Genomic DNA, 21,433 nt, shown 5'->3' with positions numbered 1-21,433 from the left:
ATCCTTGCAGGGCTCCAGATCTGGTCTTCCCGAATCGGGCCTGCATTTCAATGACCTGGAAGCTGGCATCTTGTACCTTGTGAGGAAAGAAAACTGATGGCGAGCTACAGTGTGGGTCCCCTGTGACTCAGCACATCACTCAGAGGGAATTCAGGGCCTCCCGGCTGCTCACATCAGTCCTCACAGTCAACCCTGGACACTTCCCCTCCGGGATTCCTTCACATTCTAACCAGAAAATCTCTGGGAATTTCCTTCAGGGGCCTAACTAACTGATTTCCCTTCATGAGGAAAGGGCAGAGACACTAAGGATGACGTGACATAGTAGTGGGTAAGGTGACTTCAGTGTCTCCAGGCCTCCTCTAATCATTCATTTATTGTGTGTGCAGGCATCCTAAGTCACTTACTACTACTACTACTACTACTAAGTCGCTTCAGTCGTGTCCGACTCTGCGACCCCATGGACTGCAGCCTACCAGGCTCCTCCGTCCATGGGATTCTCCAGGCAAGAACACTGGAGTGGGTTGCCATTTCCTTCTCCAAAGTCATTTAGTTGTGTCTAACTCTTTGCAATCCCATGGACTGTAGCCCACCAGGCTCCTGTGTCCATGGGATTCTCCAGGCAAGAATACTGGAGCAGATTGCCATGCCCTCCTCCAGGGGATCTTCCTGACCCAGGGATCGAACCTGTGTCTCCTGTTTCCTGTATTGGCAGACAGGTTCTTTACCAATGAGTCACCTGGGAAGCCTTTATTTGTAGTCTCTAAGACTAAAAGCTCTGTCACTCTGGAGACAGTAAATTAATCAGTGTGCTGGCCTATAGGTAATGTTAGGACCCGTCTGCCTAATTTTGCCTTTTGTGCTGGAGGGCTTCCCTCCTGCCGGATTCTGTGCACTTGGGGTTTCCTGAGCATGGCATGGAGTGCCTAGGGCTGCCACTCCTCTGCATGTCCATGCCCTTTCTCCTGGTCTGGCAGGTAACCCTCTGGTGAGGACCGCTGGCCCTACCTCTGTTTCAGGCTGGCTGTGTCCAGGCTCAGAGTGGGAAGGCATACTGTTCTTACTCCTTTTACAATCTTCCAGTTAGATCTCAGCTCTGTGCCATTTTTTTTCTTGAGACGCCTCATGATTTTGCCCCTCATTCATTATTTTGTGCAACTTCTACAAATTAAAACAAAGGCGCATCTAGACAAATGAAAACATGTTTTATTTACAGGGAAAAAAGTCTGTACATTGTGTACACATAAAAATATACAAAACCAAACTAGAAAATATCAAAGTGTTAAACTGTGTACAAACACGTTTAAAAGGTGACTCCTGGAAAACCTCAAGCCTTAATTCATGTTGAAGAGTACACATTTCATTTTAAAAAGTATCATACAAAAAAATTCCCAAAGCTGTTAAAAAAGTTGACTGGTTTCCAAGGATTTTTTTTCCAAGAAAAATTTTACAAGGATTTTTATTTAGAGTATAACACGATGTGTGGTGTCATAAATGTTAGGTTTTAACAGTTCTGATGCAGTTAATTTGTGTGAAACCTAAGCTAGGAGACTATTTTCCATAGAGCCAAATAAGCATTTCTTCCCCTAATCTTGCAAAAACCATAAATTCTAGATCAACTTCTCATCAAAGGTCAGAGTTCAGTTAGGTTTCTGATGAGGACACAACCTTTAGGTTGTAATTCTACCCTCAGAGCACCTTGTAAATATTTCTGCCATACTTTTTAATGTAGCCAGAAGGTGTGAAATATGAGTGCATGGGAAAACTGGATTTTTTTGTTTCATAGAAAGACATATAACATTTGCTTACTTCTCTTAAAAAACTGGTGCTTGCATAATTAAAAAAATTTATTGTCAAGGTTTTAGAAATAAAGTTTGATGAAAAAAAATTCTTTAAAAGCAACCATGTATGTAGATACGTATATATACAATTATATAACTATATCTACATGCACACTTGTTATAACAAGAGTCAGAACTATATCAGTATCTTTCATTCCTTAAATTCCATTAGCCTGAGCTCATAGAGAAATTTTCTGGATTTCTTCTTACTAAAAGACTTCAGTTACTTAATAAAGCAAGAATCAGAATTTATAATTTATTCCCTCAACCGATTAATATCTTTCATTTACCAGTTGTATAAATAATGCCTGAGAGACAGACACACAGACACATGCAGAATAATTTCATGATGGAAGTATCCAGAGTATAACACACAAGTGTGAACTCAGGCACACTTTCCCTAAGCACTGAATTTCAATATACAACTGCCCTTGTTGGCTGTGGAACCTCTGGGTAAGAGTCCTAAACAATCAGAAAGTGAGAAGTCGACATATGCAATCTGGTTGAATATATTCAGACACTACGTGGCTTGCACACTCAGCCACGTGTTTCTTGGTCATCACCCTACCTCCTGGCTCTGCCTCTCGCCATAGTTAAGCAGCAGTGAGACTCGGTCACTTTGGCCACCAGCCTCAACCATGCACAGTGCCTTGATCTCTAAGAGAAAGGCTGGTCAGGGTGCTCTCATCATGACGTTATCTGTGCACACGAAATTCTCCATCACCTACTATCCCTCACGTGATCCTGATACCGCCAGACTGGACCTAATTAATTCTGTGGCTGTGAGTATTCCTGCCCCTAAGGGACAGCCCACAACATCAGGAATTAATCTGTTCCACCAGAAGGAACTGGCTCATGGTCATGTAACAGAGTGACCCCGGGTGGCTTTAAACACTTACTTTCATTTCCCAGCTTTGAGAAGGCTGATCATTATTTCAGCATGGCTTTGTCTAGATGCTATAGCTACTGTGATGACGATTACTGGGGAGCCCAAGGTTAATTAAAGGAGGGTGTGGGACATGTGGGGAGGGCAGAGCTGGGGTTCCCTGAGCCCTGCATACTGTGGACAATGACAGACCCTGGGACCAAAGTTGAACCAAAGCCCCTCGCCAGCCCTGACGGAGGAGGGTACTTATGCAATTCCTCCTGTCCACCTGTGGGCCCTTCGCCCTTAAGGTGATGCACAGGGCCAGCACTGGCATCCCAGGGGACAGCGTGGACGCTCTACCTATTAGACCCTCCCTTCATACCTGGGGAAGGGCTGGAGAGCCTCAAGGGGAGGACCTGAGACCTGGACCCGAGTGAGCTGTCATTTCTGGTCAACATTTCAGTATGACAACAGCAACAAAAGATGGAGTGAAGTTACCTCAAGAAGTGACGCAGTGTGACCTTCTTCAGTCCTGAGAGAGAAGAAAGGACCACCTAATGGCCTTGGTTTATGGAGCATTGCTTTACAGCAAGGGTGGAAGGTCTGGAAGGGGTGAAGCCTGAAAGAAATGCAGCGGGCACCATTTCCTTTAATTCCTTCATGGAAAGGCCGGTTGCTTATTGCAATGTGTGTATTTAGAGGGCTTAGTCACTGTCTGCTGACGAGAAGAGTCAACACATCAACTGTAACTGCCTAATAGATTCAAGGAGCTAAACAACTTAAACTCTTAAGCAGAAGAACGCCCAGCCTGCAATGTATGAATACTTGAACCACGTTGTCTCAGTGTTTTTTAACAGACCCTGGTTCCCAAGAGTCTTTAAGGCCATAATAAATCCAAAACCTTGAATTAAATGTTCTTTATCCTCTTCAGTCTTTCTTATAACCTCTGTGAGCTAAAGGTACATTTTAAAAGTGCTTGGGTTACAACAAAATGTATTTGGAGGCCTTTTAAGTGTTTTCTGAGGCTTCTGAACTTGAATATCTATGCTGACCCGCCAGCAAATTTCCTTCTGCCCAGAATCTCATGCCAGCAGAAGGGGCTGTTCTGGATACAAGGAGGCCCAGAGGGAAACCCAGTAGGAAGGTGAGTAAAGAAACTTCAGTGTCATGGGCATCTGAGGTCAGAGCCTGCACAGTCTGGGGAGGGCCCAGGGTGACTGGACCAGTCACCCTGCACCAGCCACTTCGCAGCGTCAGGACTCACTGAACACCGCACAGGGCTGTGTCCCTTCAGGAAACGAGGGAGAAAAGTGGCCTGCTCATGTCTGCTTGGATATTAGTTGGCAGGCTGGACAGAACTATCCACCCCTTATCATAAATCTGGAAGCGAGGCTCTCACAGTAGGCTTGTAGTGGATATTGTCACAATCAAAGCTTTTCGATGACCCCAAATTCACTGAGACAATAAGCCATAGGAGATGTCTGGGACTTGGGCCGATTTTTGCTGAGTAGACTGACCAGAGAGGCCAGTTTCTGTCAACCATTCTTGCTCAGGAAAAAAAAAAAAATCCTAGAACAAAAAAACCTTCTGTACTAAACTTTCCTGATGTTCACACACTTGTGGAGGACACATTTAAAGAAGCTGTGACTGTTCTGGCCAAGAAGTTGTAACTGGACCGTGGAGATAGGTGTTGGGTATGGATTGAAATTGTACGTTGAACTAAGGTATTCCATAATGTTTCTGTTTTACTACATTTATGGAAAAAAAATTTTTTTTTGATGCTTTTGTGACAAAAATTGAGATCACAACCAAATGAGCTGCTATAGCTAACACACTGGGCTGACTCTCCCCTCTCACTGTCTTTCCCTCTGAATCATATACTTTTATTTTTTATTTGTTAAAGAGCAGTGCTTTCACGCAAATGTATTTAATTATATGGCTTTGTTATGTTACTGACGCACAACAGATCTGTGAAGATGATGGTGGGATTCCTAAACATCTGACTGTAGGAAGAATCAGCGGAAGTCAGTGTATCACCGTCAGGATCCCAACAGATGATATGAACCTGTGAGGAAAACACATGGAAGAGACAGGTGTACAGCTCTAGAAGCACAGGGACAGCTCTAGGCTGGAAGGACCCCCACCACCACCACCATGGGGAGTCCTAATCGTCAGTGCCTGTAGACACGCAGGCCGTGTGGAGGGCTGGCGGGTGCTGAGGCCAGAAAAGCTGGGGCCTGGGGCCATGCTGCCCACAGCCGCCTGCTGCCCCATTCTGTGCACACCTGCCGCGATGTTCCCGCGTGCCTGGGGATTCTAGTCAAGCAAGGAAATGCTGCAGGAGAGCAAAGTGCCTCCCCTGGGTGCTGCCCGGGGCTGGCTTCTTCCTGGACTATCCAGGAAGGGGGCTTCATGCTTTTAGAAATGTGTCCTGATACACAAAACTGCAAAGCCTTCGGTGGCAGCTGGGAGCAGAGGTGGAGAAGACACCTCACAGGATATCCTGTGGGGTCTGCTGTTCCTATAAACAGGTCTGAGTGTAATCCAGACATTCGTCATCAACCCTAGGCTCTTTCATGACAAATGACATACAAATGACACAGCAGATGTGTCAGGTACTGTCCCGAAGCGAGGCTGCTTCCAGGTACAAACCACATCATCCATCAGGTGTGTCAGCTGAAAGCAAAGACCAACATTCTGGAGCTATTTATCCATTTCTTACACATTTTTTTTCCCTAGCTATCTTTGAAAATTTTTCTTTTGTATCTTTCCGGAGTTTCTTTGAATTCCATTTCTATGTTCTGAATGGTCGGACACACTCAATGGCTTAGAAAGGGAAGGATCCCCATGGTCAGCACAAAGTCACTGCTGCAGACACGGGGTCACGCCGCCTCCAGGGTGCCTTCCAGCATCTCCGGGATGCAGAGCCCGGCTGGCCCCTCAGGCACCTGGCGGGCAGCGCACGGCCTGCAACCCGGGCAGCACGACCTTGCCTTTGCGGTGCAGGTCACCATGGGTGCCCACGTTGAGCCGCTGCACCAGCAGCTTCTCGTAGAGCAGCGGGTGGTAGGCGCCCAGTGTGCAGGCGGCATCATGGTAGGGCTCGTGGTAGTGACACAGGTCTGTCTGCCGCACCGACGGAACGTATTCGTACACGTGCACCTCGCCACACAGGTTCATCATCAGCAGGATGCCTGGTGGGGGAGGGGGAAGCAGAGCCGTGAGCAACTCGGGGAGGAAGGGGCATCAGTCCTCAAGGTGGCGGATTCCACCGTCGTTTCTTCCTTGTCTACATGTCTCCCTGTCCTAACCATGTGTCTGCTTACAGTCTCTTTCCCACCAGACAGCAGAGGGTTTGAGGGTGAGGGCTGGGTCACTTATCCATCTTCTTGTCATTAGTGGCATGCACAGTATTGGTGGAGAGTTAAGGATCCATGTTTGTTGAATGACTATATGACCTACTTTCTTTTTTAAAATTTTAAATTTATTTTTTAAATGAAGGATAATTTGCTTTACAGAATTCTGTTGGTTTCTGCTCAACATCAACATGAGTCAGCCATAAATATATATATGTTCCCTCCCTCTTGAACTTCTCTCCCACCTTCCTTCCCATCCCACCCTTCTAGGTTGTCAAAGAGTCTTGGTTTGAGTTCCTTGAGTCCTATACGACCTACTTTCTTAAGGAGAAGTAATGGGGGGGGACATCTTTAGATGGGGTGGAGGGTCACAGTTAAGGCAGGAGATACCTGCTCTGTGCCCCCTGCCTTGTCAGCCCACCTTGTGACTCTAGCTTCCAGTGAGTGGCTTGTGTGAGGTCTGGGGACTGGGGCCGTGCTAAGACACGATGCTATTACACATTCACCCATCCAGCTGACCACTGGGGACCCGGGAATGAGAGAAGAAAAGACCAAGCAATCAAACTTAAGCAGAGGACAGTTGGGGCCAGATCTGCATCCCCAAGTCCAAATATACTATCTCATTCCACACCCAGATCCACCTGATTTACAACAGGAGGATTGTGATGTAACAAAGAAATGAGTGTAATGTGAAAAAAAAATTTATTATAAAATCATTAAAAGGAAAGAGATGGAGACACAGATCAAGATTCATATTAACAGTGTTTTTCTCACTGGAACTATCCATATTACTTTCTTTGATTTCTTTTATATTTTTAATATTTCAAATAGCTATAAAACTGCATCATCATAAGAGGAAGTCTCATCTGGATCTATGCTAAAAAGCGTTATTTTCCGAGCTCTGTTATTTTCCCCATCACCTCTGTTAACACTCTTTACATTTGATCTTAGCTGAAAGGGCGAGAAGCGATGTAGTAACACCTTTTAAACTTAAAATAATGTATGTGTGTGTGCTAAGTCATGTCTGATTCTGCGACCCTATGGACTGTAGCCTGCCAGGCTCCTTGGTCCATGGGATTCTCTAGGCAAGAATACTGGATTAGGTTGCCATTTCCTTCTCCCTTTTAGGAAAGGATAATCCTTGTTATGAAAAAGACATGAAATCACACAGTGAGTTCCTGTTACAGACAAGGCTGGTCTGCAGAGGACAAGCATATTTCTAAGTAATCAACTGTGTTTGCAGCATGAAAATGCTCACAACTGGGGAAAGTCCAGCACAAGGGCCTGGGGGAGCAGTGGGAAGGGCTTGGGGATGCAGAGAAAGGTTCCTGGGGGGCTGAGGGCTGAATCTGTAGGCACCACCTGGGGGGAGGGGGAGGGGAGACAGGATGACAGAGAGGCCCTGGTGTCCTGTTCAGAAGACATCAGGACGTGCTTTTACAGCCATGAAGCTGCTTGCGGCTGTGAGTAAACTCGGCTCCTTACAAGAGACACCGAGATTCTTCAGGTCTGCTTCTAGGAAATCAAGCTGTTCCCAAGAGCTATGTGGAAACATCAAGTCCCAGCTCAGTCCCCCTCCTTCCTCCCAGCTCCGCTGGCTCCCTCCTCCTCTCCCCCTTCCATGAGCCTCCCAGTGTGACCCAGATCCAGGTAGAGCCAGAGAGAACCAAGGACCAGTGCCTTCATATATAAATATATTTTAAAACAACTCTTAGAGCTTCAGAAATTTGCTAGGTATTTCATGGCCATCCCAACTGAAGGCCGACAGAGGTTTAGGAAGTGGGGTCCTTATCTTGAGTTATCTGCATTCTTCCTCCTGGTTTTTGCATCTCATTTTGTGTTCTTGTATGAACTTGCTTCCCTGGTGGCTCATGTGGTAAACAATCCTCCTCCAATGCAGGAGACCCAGGTTCAATCCCTGGGTCTGGAAGATCCCCTGGAGAAGGGAATAGCAACCCATTGCAGTATTCTTGCCTAAAGAATTCCATGGACAGGGGAGCCTGGCTGTAGTCCACAGGGTCACAAAAGAGTCAGCCATGACTGAACGACTAACACACACACACACACACATATGAACTTGTGAGTTCCTGTAACCATGAGCCTTGGTCCAGAGCATTCTAAAATTTAAGTTAGAGCCGATTCTGCCCCAAGTGTTTAAATGACAGGCAGTTGTAGCGGTGATATCAAATCGTCAGGGCAACACCTTCAAAGGGAGGGAAAAATCAGTTTGCAACTTGTAGGGTACATGTGAAGTGTGGGCAAGATTTAGAAAACCAAGTGGAGAATATTTTTAATTATTCAAAAATTTTTCAGACATCATGGTCATTTCATTTAGCATATGTATACTCTGCTTTTTAATTTACCAACCCTATATTACACATAAATTTGAGTTTAAATTTAAACTCTGCCATATAATAAATATTGAACATCACTATTAAATGTGGTTAAATCTGCACATCACTTTTCCTAGGAGTTTAGAGTACTTAGCCACACACAAAATCCTGAAATGAAATTTCTGCATGTGTTGCAAAGAGGAAGTGGGTGGACCATGATGTCTGGAGTGTGTGCCAGCCCTGGCACAGCTCAGGGCTAGAGTTGGGAGATGGGGTGTGAGGAGGAAAGACCGCAGGAGGTGGGGTTGGGACCACACTGGGAGGGACCAGGCTGTTAAGGACTGTTGGAAGCCTCTTCAGTTAAACTCACTCTGTATTCAACTGGGCACAGGCTGAGGACTGGGATTTATAAAAAGTTTCTTTAAGAAAAAAAATGTAGGGTCTACCCTGGTGGTCTAGTGGTTAAGAATCTGCCTGCCAATGTAGGGGACACAGGTTCGATTCCTGGTCCAGGAAGATCCCACATACCGTGGGGCAACTAAGCCTGTGCGCCACAACTATTGAGCCTGTTCTCTAAAGCCTATGAGCCGCAACAAGAGAAGCCACTGCAATGAGAAGCCCGAGTGCCACAACTAGAGACTAGCCCCTGCTTGTTGCAACTAGGAAAAGCCTGAAGACCCTACTAGAAGACCCAACACAGCCAAAAAATAAATACATAAATCTTAAAAAAAAAAAAGTAAACTAAACTAAAGAACGAATGTTTACATTAAAAAACAGGCAGCAGGCCCATGACCTACCATCCTGAGGATGACTGAAGAGAGTGTCTTCACTATGGTCTGAGACAAATGCCTGCACTGCCGGCAGCATCTCTTCTGACCTGCGGTGATGCTGCTCTATCACCATGGTGACGTCAACACCAACAACACGTGGGCCACAGACATTTTCTCTGCGCTATGCTGATGAGGGACCAGGTCTGAGTTCCCCAGCCTGCCTCTGGGTTTGATGACTTTCCAGAGGGACCTACAGGACCCAGCAGAGAGTCAGTGATTTATTACAAACCTGGCTCACACTGTCCAGACTCCAGAAGGATGCAGGTGCTGGGAAGAGGCCCCACTGCTGCATGAGCATCTGGGCACAGTGACCCACCCTGCCAGAAGGGAGGGTCTCCCCAAACCCGGGCTCCCAGAAGCCAGCCAAGGGTCAACCCTGCAGGCAGGAGTCCCTGGTGGTCAACAGGCAGGCCAGCGGGGCTGCAGCCTGTCTGCACAGATACCCTGTATGTATAAACTCACAGCATCACATTATTCCTCATCATTCCCCCAAGTCAGACCCATATGGGGAATTCACATCTGGCTACACTAAAAAAATTTTTTTTTCATTTCCTTTCTTAGGACTGTTCAGGATTACCCCAAGAGCAAAAATGAATACAAATCATCTCATGCTATCTTATTCAGTAAAGAATTTTTAGAAAAATCACTTAAGGAACTTTTATGTTACATAATTTCGTTTATGGACTATCCAAAAGGAACTGCTTTCAGCACTAATAAAATTTTACTGCTTTCAGTGTGGAGCCAGACTTTTTGATAAGTGGATCAATATTTAGACACTTTTTAATGTATTTTTCCAAACCAATCAAATGGGCATGCAGCCAGTTCCTAAAAATCTTTGAACATAATTCATGTTAAGTTTTTTGGCCAAGTTTTACAAATGAGTAGGGATTCATCTGAAGAAAAAAAAGTGCAACTTTTTATGGGCAATTATGACTCAAGAGCCATTCATCTGCCAAATTACAGGTTTTAAAATATTGTATAATTCAATATAATTATCTAACCAATTAAAAAGCATTTCCACTGGTCTTAATAAAAAGTCATAGTCTATGACTCAGCTTAACAAGCAGTGTGTACACTTATTTATTTTTCCAAAGCCTGGATAAAAAGCAAACTTCCACCTGCATGTTTGCATGTAATGTTCAGATGACCACAAATTCTGAATAAACAATTTTCTCCTAAAAAGACTCTACTTTTGGGGCTCCTCTGGTGTCCAGTGGTTGACAATCTGCCTTCCAATGCAGGGGACGCTGGTTCAGCACCTGCATGGGGAACTAAGAGTCCACATAAGCAACTAAGCCCACTCCACAACTAGAGAGCCCACACCCTGCAACAAAGACCCAGCCCAGTACAACCAAAAAAAAAAAAAGAAAAAGAAACCCAAACCTCTACTTTGCAGATACATAGATGTGTTTGATGTGTTAGAGTCTAACAGAACTTAATCATTTAGACTTTAATTGTGATCACACCAAATTATCTTACTTTGCACCTGGCAAAATATTTAAAATGATACCCCAAATTGTTAACAATAATAGGATTTTCTCCTTGATGAGTGTATCTTTTTAACATGGGGCAAAATAAGCTATGGACATAAATAGAACCTAATGCAAGTGATGGGAAAAATACAGGCTCTCATCAATTTTAGGTAATACTTGAACATAATTCAAATGAGAAATTTCTGAGAATATCCAATAAACCCTGCAAAACATGTTTCTGAATGAGGGGTGAGGGTGAAAAGTTAAGGGTATTGAATGTGCTGGTCTAATGGAAATGTAGTAGCTATTCTGTGGTTTCTCCATAAATTCATCATAAGATGGAAAATTATGAAAACTACTTAAGATTACTGAAAGAGCAAAAATGACATTTTAAGTGACATTTCCAGAAGATATCTGTAATTAAAATGTGGTTTCTATGGGGATGAGATGAATTGGGGAATTGGAATATATATACTATTGATACTATTTATAAAATAGATAACTAATGAGAACCTATTGTGTAACACAGGGAACTGTGGTGAATGGGAAGGAAATGGGAAGGAAATCAAAAAAAGAGGGGATATATGTATACGTATAGCTGATTCACTTTGTTGTATGGTAGAAACTAACAGGCCATAAAGCAACTATACTCCAATAAAAATTAATTTAAAAAAATATCAAAGACAATATTCACAATAGCAGCTCAACAAAATGAGTTACTTAAATTGTAAAAAAAAGTGGTTTGGAAATTTGCATTTCATGTAATAAAATAATAATTTAACAAGCATGTACTATATTAAGTAAAATCATGTAATGCATGAATAATACTTGAAAATCAATTTTTTAGCCCATTTATATTGTATTATTTGATGGTAACATACATTCGAGATTCACTGTTTATAGGGAAATGAAAAAGTTGTTCCTCGTCGACATAATAATGATTGGTTTTACACAGTCATGTATGAGATGTTAAGCGGCTTATTATTTTGAGTTAACGTGTTATTATTTTGTGTTACCATCTGAGTTTGGATGATATATTGGAAAATTAGAGTCCTGAATGCAAAATAAAGTGGAAAAGAAATGAAGTTATGACTTGTTTTTAAGCATATTATTCTTGCCTGTATATTCAATAGCCTGAAATTACAGCGTTTGCATCTCTGAAGTCTAGAAATAGTACTTATGCTATAAACAATTGAGGCTGCCTTTTCAAAAGGTGTGAGGGGGTGTTGGTGGTTTGTACAATGAAAGCAAGTCCCCTATTAGTGCTGGTCAGGCTGGTGCAGCAGGCCAGTCTGCCTGATGATGCTCAGCCCGAAACCCCCGGGGGTGAAGCTGGAGGGCCTCCTACATCAGACGGCAGAACCATCCAGCCAGGCTTCAGGACTCCGGATGAACTCACACGCCTCCCACACAACAATCAGTGTGTATGAAGGCAATGTGGAAACCATGGATTTCCTAGGAAATGACTCTCCATTCCCTAGGAAGGCCTCAGTGCTGTCAGAACCACCTCCCAGTACCAGGTAATGAGAGAAGGCCTCCAGCATCCAGACAGGGATGAAAAAGAGAGATGTTCTTGCCATGTGAACAAGTGGCTCCCAGTGGACTGAAGGGTCCTGACACTGTGGAACAAATGTTCCAAAGAAACGGGTCCTGTGGAGCATCCAAATTACCTGGATGTGTGCTGCTGCTGCTGCTGCTGCTGCTAAGTCACTTTAGTCGTGTCCGGACTCTGCGACCCCATAGACAGCAGCCCACCAGGCTCCCCCGTCCCTGAGATTCTCCAGGCAAGAACACTGGAGTGGGTTGCCATTTCCTTCTCCAATGCATGAAAGTGAAAAGTGAAAGTGAGGTCGCTCAGTCGTCCGACTCCTAGCGACCCCATGGACTGCAGGCCACCAGGCTCCTCCATCCATGGGATTTTCCAGGCAAGAGTACTGGAGTGGGGTCCCATACATCCCCAGGATGTATGCTATTTCTTTTTATAAAAAAAGAGTTTTTTTTAATGTGGATCATTTTTAAAGTCCTTATTGAATTTGTTACAATATTGCTTCTGTTTTATGTGTGTGTGTGTGTTTTTTTTTTTTTTTTTTGCCACGTGGCATGTGGGATTGAAAGCATACCCCCTACATTGGAAGGCAAAGTCTTCATCACTGGACCACCAGGGATGTCCTATGTTACTTCTTTTTAATTAAAAAAAATATAAAGCAGAAAAAACTCAGGTTGGTGCTCTGTGATGACCGAGAACAGTGGGATGGAGAGCAGGTGGGAGGAAGAACCAACAGGGAGGGGATATGTGTATGTTGTTTTGTCCCTCAGTCGTGTCTGACTCTTTGTTACCCCATGGATTGTAGCCCACCAGGCTCCTCTGTCCATGGGCCATGGACAAGCATACTGGAGTGGGTTGCCATTTCCTTCTCCAGGGGATCTTCCTGACCCAGGGATCGAACCCAGGTCTCCTGCATTGACAGGCAGATTCTTTACCACTGAGCCACCAGGGAAGCCCAGATACACGTATCAGATCAGATCAGATCAGATCAGTCTCTCAGTCGTGTCCGACTCTTTGTGACCCCATGAATCGCAGCACGCCAGCCCTCTCTGTCCATCACCAACTTCCGGAGTTCACTCAGACTCACGTCTATCGAGTCAGTGATGCCATCCAGCCATCTCATCCTCTGTTGTCCCCTTCTCCTCTTGCGCCCAATCCCTCCCAGCATCAGAGTCTTTTCCAATGAGTCAGTTCTTCGAATCAGGTGGCCAAAGTACTGGAGTTTCAGCTTTAGCATCATTCCTCCCAAAGAAATCCCAGGGCTGATCTCCTTCAGAATGGACTGGTTGGATCTCCTTGCAGTCCAAGGGACTCTCAAGAGTCTTCTCCCAATACCACAGTTCAAAAGCATCAATTCTTCAGCGCTCAGCCTTCTTCACAGTCCAACTCTCACATCCATACATGACCACAGGAAAAACCATAGCCTTGACCAGACGGACCTTTGTTGGCAAAGTAATGTCTCTGCTTTTGAATATGCTATCTAGGTTGGTCATAACTTTTCTTCCAAGGAGTAAGCATCTTTTAATTTCATGGCTGCAGTCACCATCTGCAGTGATTTTGGAGCCCCCCAAAATAAAGTCTGACACTGTTTCCACTGTTTCCCCATCTATTTCCCATGAAGTGATGGGACCGGATGCCATGATCTTCGTTTTCTGAATGTTGAGCTTTAAGCCAAATTTTTCACTCTCCACTTTCACTTTCATTAAGAGGCTTTTGAGTTCCTCTTAACTTTCTACCATAAGGGTGGTGTCATCTGCATATCTGAGGTTATTGATATTTCTCCCAGCAATCTTGATTCCAGCTTGTGCTTCTTCCAGCCCAGCATTTCTCATGATGTACTCTGCACAAAAGTTAAATAAGCAGAGTGACAATATACAGCCTTGACATACTCCTTTTCCTATTTGGAACCAGTCTGTTGTTCTATGTCCAGTTCTAACTGTTGCTTCCTGACCTACATACAAATTTCTCAAGAGGCAGATCAGGTGGTCTGGTATTCCCATCTCTTTCAGAATTTTCCACAGTTTATTGTGATCCACACAGTCAAAGTCTTTGGCATAGTCAATAAAGCAGAAATAGATGTTTTTCTGGAACTCTCTTGCTTTTTCCATGATCCAGCGGATGTTGGCAATTTGATCTCTGGTTCCTCTGCCTTTTCTAAAACCAGCTTGAAAAAAAAAAAAATAAAACCAGCTTGAACATCAGGAAGTTCACGGTTCACATATTGCTGAAGCCTGGCTTGGAGAATTTTGAGCATTACTTTACTAGTGTGTGAGATAAGTGCAATTGTGCAGTAGTTTGAGCATTCTTTGTCATTGCCTTTCTTTGGGATTGGAATGAAAACAGACATTTTCCAGTCCTGTGGCCACTGCTGAGTTTTCCAAATTTGCTGGCATATTGAGTGCAGCACTTTCACAGCATCATCTTTCAGGATTTGGAATAGCTCAACTGGAATTCTATCACCTCCACTAGCTTTGTTCGTAGTGATGCTTTCTAAGACCCACTTGACTTCACATTCCAGGATGTCTGGCTCTAGGTCAGTGAGCACACCATCGTGATTATCTGGGTCGTGAAGATCTTTTTTGTATAGTTCTTCTGTGTATTCTTGCCATCTCTTCTTAAAATCTTCTGCTTCTGTTAGGTCCATACCATTTCTGTCCTTTATTGAGCCCGTCTTTGCATGAAATGTTCCTTTAGTATAGCTAAAAAAAATTCTACTCTTTTTTTAAAAATAATACATGTGCCATGCATGAGGGGTAAGCATCTCTTTGCTGCTGCTCTGGACAAGGGGATGGTACACAGAGTACATCTCTGACACACATAAGGATGTCCTTCTGTGACCCGGAAGCACAAATATGGCCTTTGGTCAGAAGTCAGGGAAAAGGCAGTAAGTTGGTACTTCCAACGTGATCAACATACCATACCCTCTCCTCAGCACTTATATACACCTGGGAATTTATCTTAAGGAAATAGTTTAAAGGGAAGAAAAGTCTGCATGTTCACGTATAGAATAAATGATAGTATGTATTAGAATTGACACGTGGATGTAGTAACAATTCATCAATATGATGGATAACATCAAATGTCTTCCATCAGAGAGGTCCCTGCCCACAAAGCACAGTGTCCAGTAGGAACTGGTTGCTCCTCCAAAAGTTCCTTTTCTTCCTGCTGTCCTTCGTAACTTTCCCTGTGGTGAAGACGGTCTCCATCCACACTGCCCAGGGCCATAGCCACTGGGAACACAGGATTTTAAGAGCCTGAAATGGGGCTCAAGCACCGAGGGAGAGATTTTCCTCCTGTTTAATCCTAATAAACTTACACTTGAGCAGCCACCGGTGCCTAAGAGCTGCCAGCCTGGACAGGACGGAGCTAGAAAATGACCACAGGTGTGAACTGGCCCCATAAAAAGGTGTTGCTATGACTCTCCTTTCTCCCAGGACCGTGAGGACATTCACAGGAGCAAGTGACTCGCCTGCAATTGGAAAGCCAGTGACATCAGAGGACTGTCGTTCAGCCCAGCCCCCACTCCTGAAATGACCCCCAACTGCAATCCCCTCATCCTGGAAAAGAAGCCACACAGGCAAGCAGTGTCCCTGAAAACTCTAAATGCTCAGCACATAGCTGTGAAAGGAAGCTGGCCACAAGTGGTAGGATTTCTTTCAACAGCAAAAACACACGGAAATGTTGTTCCCCAGCTATGACTATGTCAGAGGAAACTTTCAAACTTCATATCGGTAGTAAGTGTGTCTGAGAGCCCCCACTGTGCTCCCAAGCTCTTGCTGTGATCAGATTTCCGCCACAGGAATTCCCAGGGAGACTTGATTGGATGGCCACGTCCCATTATGCTGTCTCAGCATCATTCCATCCTGTTTCACGTTCTTCCCTAGGTCAGCAGGATTCCGTGACACCACACGAAAGACAAATCATAGTCCACCCTGGTTTTTCTGACCTATTCTAATCCCAGATGTCTGCGCCTAAGACTGACACTTTGTAGTTTGTTCCACTCATACTGGAGCTCCAGAATCCTTATTTGGTAGCTTGGATTACTGTATCTAACCTGCCATTACTTTGCCAACAAAGGTCTGTCTAGTCAAGGCTATGGTTTTTCCTGTGGTCATGTATGGATGTGAGAGTTGGACTGTGAAGAAGGCTGAGCACTGAAGAATTGATGCTTTTGAACTGTGGTGTTGGAGAAGACTCTTGAGAGTCCCTTGGACTGCAAGGAGATCCAACCAGTCTATTCTGAAGGAGATCAGCCCTGGGATTTCTTTGGAAGGAATGATGCTAAAGCTGAAACTCCAGTACTTTGGCCACCTCATGCGAAGAGTTGACTCATTGGAAAAGATTCTGATGCTGGGAAGGATTGGGGGCAAGAGAAGGGGACGACAGAGGATGAGATGGCTGGATGGCATCACTGACTTGATGGACGTGAGTCTGAGTGAACTCTGGGAGTTGGTGATGGACAGGGAGGCCTGGTGTGCTGCAATTCATGGGGTTGCAAAGAGTCGGACATGACTGAGAGACTGAACTGAACTGAACTGAACCTGCCACTTGTGGTTATAATATAATTACGTATCTGTACCCTTTGCTCTGGGAATTTTGCAGTGTCTCCTAGCAGAATACCCAGAGTAATCGTTCACTCACAGAAAAAATAAAACATAACATGGACGTCCCTGGTGGCACAGTGGCTAAGAATCCACCTGCCAATGCAAGAGACACAGGTTCGATCCCTGGTCCAGGAAGATCCCACATGTCGCAGGGCAACTAAGCCCGTGTGCCACAACAAGAGAAGCCACTGGAATGAGCAGCTTGCACACCACAACTAGAAAGTATCCCCTCTTTCCACAACTAGAGAAAACCTGCACACAGCAATGAAGACCCAGCTCAGCTAAACATAAATAAATAAATATTAAAAAAAAAAAAACCTTAGAATCTGACAAAGTGCCTTGGAAACAAAGTGCATCAAAGGCATGACATAAAATGGGTGCGGGAGCTCTGCTTAAGGAAAATAACATGCAGTCATGAATTTTGTCTTGAGTTCTGCATAAAATATTTCATATTATCATAATACCTCAAAACTGCTCTAAACCCACAAGCCTCACTTTGCATGCTTCTTGGGCCTGTATTGCTGACCAACCCACGTCACTTCCATAAACATTCCTTTAGTCATGGTTACCACCTGTGCAGCCCAGTGCAGGTTGTATATTCATTAATACTAGGGTAGAGACTGCTATCAGTGTTTTATGGACAAAATTCCTATCCTGTGTTTCCACTGCAGCTTTCATATGCCAAGGGGAGCTAAGGTCTTTCTTAATATCACCCTATTCAGGTACCACCAAGACAATAACAGGACAAGAGGCTGAAACATGGGAAAAGAAATGGTTAAGACCACATTTGAGGATGAAAATCTGAGTGCAAACAATACACTAGGCCAAGTGTGATGCCCTTGTTACATGAAGTCCACTATCTTGTGGAGAGAGTGGTGCTCAGCCTGAGAATCCTGCTACTCAAAGCCCAGACCCACTGGTGACCTTGCAACCCCCGGAGGGTGGTCCAGTGGCCACGAACTCCCATCCTCGACCTGGCCCCACATCAATGTGCATGCGAGTGGTGGTGGTCCTGAGTGGCCCTGAGGTCTCCACCCCTTGAGTCTGGGGGGCCTCTGACGTCTGTGACCCACAGAGTGTCCTTGGGCTTCTGCCCTGAGAAAGCCTGCTTCCACTTCCTGTCACTGGAACACCTGCCAGGAGCCCTGAGCTTCCATCAAGAGTCCAATTACCATGAGGCCACCACCTACAGGCACATGGTCACCAGGCCAGCTGAGCCGCAACCCCCCAGGCATCCCAGCAGATGGGCCCAACAGGGGGAGCAAGGTCACCCCATGGGGCAGCTGAATGCCCACAAGTGACTCCATGAGTTTGGAACAAAGGGGTCACCCAGCTGGGCCCTTCCTGACACACTCCATCAAGAGAGAAAATGAAACAGTTCATTTCAGATCTTGGAATGTTGAGGTAGTTTCTTACTCACCCGTAGAAACTGAAACAGAGTCTTTGCACTCTTTTTAGTGAATCTATCTTCCCTCTAAAGACACCCTCTAGATGCTCTTATATAGCATGGATGTACCTTCACTTAGCATGAACCTACACCTGCTGCTACTCACCCAACGTGATAGCCACATACCGATAAAGCCAGAGGACGGTGGGTTGGGCTGGATCTTCTCCTTCGTGTTCTCCTGGATGATGTCCCAAAGCTGCCAGATAAACTTGGGGTGAAGAATGTAAAATGGCTGGTTCGGGTTTCTCTGACGATGCTGAACATAAGGTGTGAACAGGTTGTAATCTGGCTTCTTGTACCACTAAAAGAAAAAAACACACAGTCAAGGCAGAGGTCCACACTGTGAAAAGGAAACCGGGCAGTGCTGGGGTTGTGGGTATTTAGAGGCTGAGGACCAGGTTGGGAGGGGGGGTTAGGATGCCCCTTCTCTAGGCACTTCTACACTGGATGAGGGGTGAGTGAGTATAGGGGCTGAGGTCCAGCATGCGGGACTGGTGATTATTCTTTAGTAAAAGGAGGGAGAAGGGCTAGAGCAGGGTCAGCAGACTTTTCTAGAAGGGGCCAGGTAGTAAAAGAGATTAGGCTTTGGGGCCATGGGGTCTCTGCTACAACTCCTGGGCTCCACTGTATACTTACATGGAGAGCAGCCACAGATGGTACAATATGTGGCTGTGTTTCAATAAAACTTTATTTACAAAAACAGAGGCAAACAAACAAAAAAGAAGTAAAGAAAAACAAAAAAAAAAAAAAAAGAAGGGAAAAAAAACAAAAACAAAAAACAGGGCCAGATGGCCCATGGCCATGGTTTCAATCACTGTATTTCAGAAATATGCTTTCCCAATCTAATCTCTAGTGCAAAAACATGTCAGCTGTTGCCTGGGGTTGGGACCAGGTCTGGGAGGTGAATGAGTGACACACAGGACTCTCTGCAATGATGGGGAGATTCTGTTCCTTCATTGTGGTGCTGAATACAGGACTGTATACATTTGCTGCTGCTGCTGCCGCTAAGTCACTTCAGTCATGTTTGACTCTGTGTGACCCCATAGATGGCAGCCCACCAGGCTCCCCCATCTCCAGGCAAGAACACTGGAGTGGGTTGCCATTTCCTTCTCTAATGCATGAAAGTGAAAAGGGAAAGTGAAGTCGCTCAGTTGTGTCCGACTCCTAGCAACCCCATAGACTGCAGCCCACTGCCCAGCAACACACACATGTACAAAGATTACACATAAATGATTGCATGAAACCTCTTCATGGAGGGATTTGGTGGAGGGGCTTATGTAACTCAATGAAGCTATGAGCCATGCCATCATGGCCACCCAAAACCGATGGGTCATAGTAGAGACTTCTGACAAAATGTGGTCCACTAGAGAAGGGAATGGCAATCTGTCCCAGTATTCTTGCCTCAAGAATCCCATGAAGGGCATGAAAAGTCTTAAAGATAAGACATCAGAAGATGAGCTCACCCATGCACTCCATTGGGTGGCAATGAGTTGCACACAGCTTAGCGACTGAACAACAACAATTATATGAAAACATACACACTAAGGTTGATTTTTAAAAAGTCTTCAGAAGCATCTCAGGTGCCACCAGGAAGTGGGGTTTGGAGAAGGTGTGTGGGGAGGGGCTCATCAGGCTGACCACCATGCCTTCAAACAGACACCTCAGGCAAAAGTACTGGTGTTTCCGTTCAGTGGTGTCTGATACTTGGTGGCCCCATGGACCGTGCCTGCCAGGTTCCTCTGTCCATGGGATTCTCCAGGCAAGAATCCTGGAGTGGGTAGCCATCCCCTCCTCCAGATCATCCCAACCCAGGGATCAAACTTGGGTTTCCTGCATTGCATGCGGATTTTTTACCTTCTGAGCCACCAAGGAAGCCTGGGCTTGCATTACAATCCTACATTAACAGTCCCTGGTTGAACGTGGTCTGTGGCTTTAAACATTTTGAGAAGAATAATTTGAACTGTGGCCCCCAAACCCCGGGGGCAGTAAGAGAGAAGCTGAAGGGTCTTTGCCACCTCCTCCAGACCCTTATGGAGCAGAAGCAGAGCCTGGCCTCCCAAGAGTGGCACAGTCACTGCCCGTGTCCATCGATCAGACAGCTCATGCCCTGAGCTGGGAAGCTTCCAAATCAGGAGGAAACAAGGCCCACAGCCAGAGACTCTCATGGGTCCAAACCAGCAAGAAAGCTGTCAGAACTTAAAACCACAGACCCTCAGACTGGAAGGAAGCTGACATGTGCAAACACCCACTTGATCCTGGTTCTCGGTAGATGGTGTGTGTGAGAATTGATTAGAGAGCTCTCTCAAAATCACAGGTGGAGGCTGGATACAGCCAGATTCCTGGGAAGGGGCTTTGGAGATGTGCAGGATAAGACTTCAGGAGATGCTGATGTGCACTCCTGGGTGAGAATAGGTGTGTGTCCAGCCTCTGTCTCAGAATGCACGGTGACAGAATGCTTCTTCCAGAGGGACAGTCCACCATGGGCAGCTCTTTTGGAAAGTTACCCCCTGGTAGGGCTGAAATCTGTTCTCATCTTCATCAGAGGAAGCTGGCATCCTCTGGGGTCACGGAGAACAAGTCCACAGCCAGTGGCACAGCTTACAGCATTGCTCATGGGGATAAAGTGCAGCCCATCTTCCTAGCCCCCTTTCAAAACAGGTAGACTGGCTTTCCACGCCAGGCTTCCCCAAAGCACAGAGGTTGTGAATGTAATTCTCTTATATATGTATTTTTTCAAATAAAGAGCTGACTCATTGGAAAAGACCCAACTCATTGGAAAAGACCCTGATGCTGGGAAAGACTGAGGGCAGGAGGAGAAGGGTGTGGCAAAGAATGAGATGGTTGGATGGCACCACTGACTCAATAGAAATGAGTCTGAGCAAACTCTGGGAAATGGTGAAGGACAGAGAAGCCTGGTGTGCCGCAGTTCATGGGGTAGCAAAGAGTTGGACATGACCTAGCGACTGAGCAACAACAACTTACTTTTGGCTGTGCTGGGTCTTTGTTGTTATGCACAGGCTTTCTCTAGTTGCTGGGAGCAGGGGCTACTCTCTAGTTGTGGTGCTCGGGCTTCTCATCCAGGTGGCTTCTCTTGTTGTGGAGCACAGGCTCTAGGTCACTTGGGCTTCAGTAGCTGCAG

At 45.3% G+C, this 21,433-nt stretch overlaps 1 protein-coding gene across 2 annotated transcripts in view; it reads right to left on the bottom strand.

Annotated features, from left to right (window-relative positions):
* Positions 1 to 1,183: 1,183 nt before the first annotated feature.
* The window catches only part of ST6GAL2 (ST6 beta-galactoside alpha-2,6-sialyltransferase 2), a 58,856-nt gene continuing 38,606 nt past the window's right edge, over positions 1,184 to 21,433 (bottom strand). For both annotated transcript variants that reach the window (XM_006055972.4, XM_006055971.4), the window contains exons 5-6: positions 18,421 to 18,595; positions 1,184 to 5,900 (exon numbers count right to left, since the gene is read on the bottom strand). In XM_006055972.4, coding sequence (XP_006056034.1) covers positions 5,647 to 5,900; positions 18,421 to 18,595 — 429 coding nt within the window. In that variant the 3' untranslated portion in view covers positions 1,184 to 5,646. The remainder of the gene's footprint in view (positions 5,901 to 18,420; positions 18,596 to 21,433) is intronic.

The sequence above is a fragment of the Bubalus bubalis genome, chromosome 12 (assembly GCF_019923935.1).
Source record: "Bubalus bubalis isolate 160015118507 breed Murrah chromosome 12, NDDB_SH_1, whole genome shotgun sequence".
Classification (NCBI taxonomy): Eukaryota; Metazoa; Chordata; class Mammalia; order Artiodactyla; family Bovidae; genus Bubalus; species Bubalus bubalis.
This window is presented reverse-complemented; position numbering and strand designations above follow the sequence as displayed.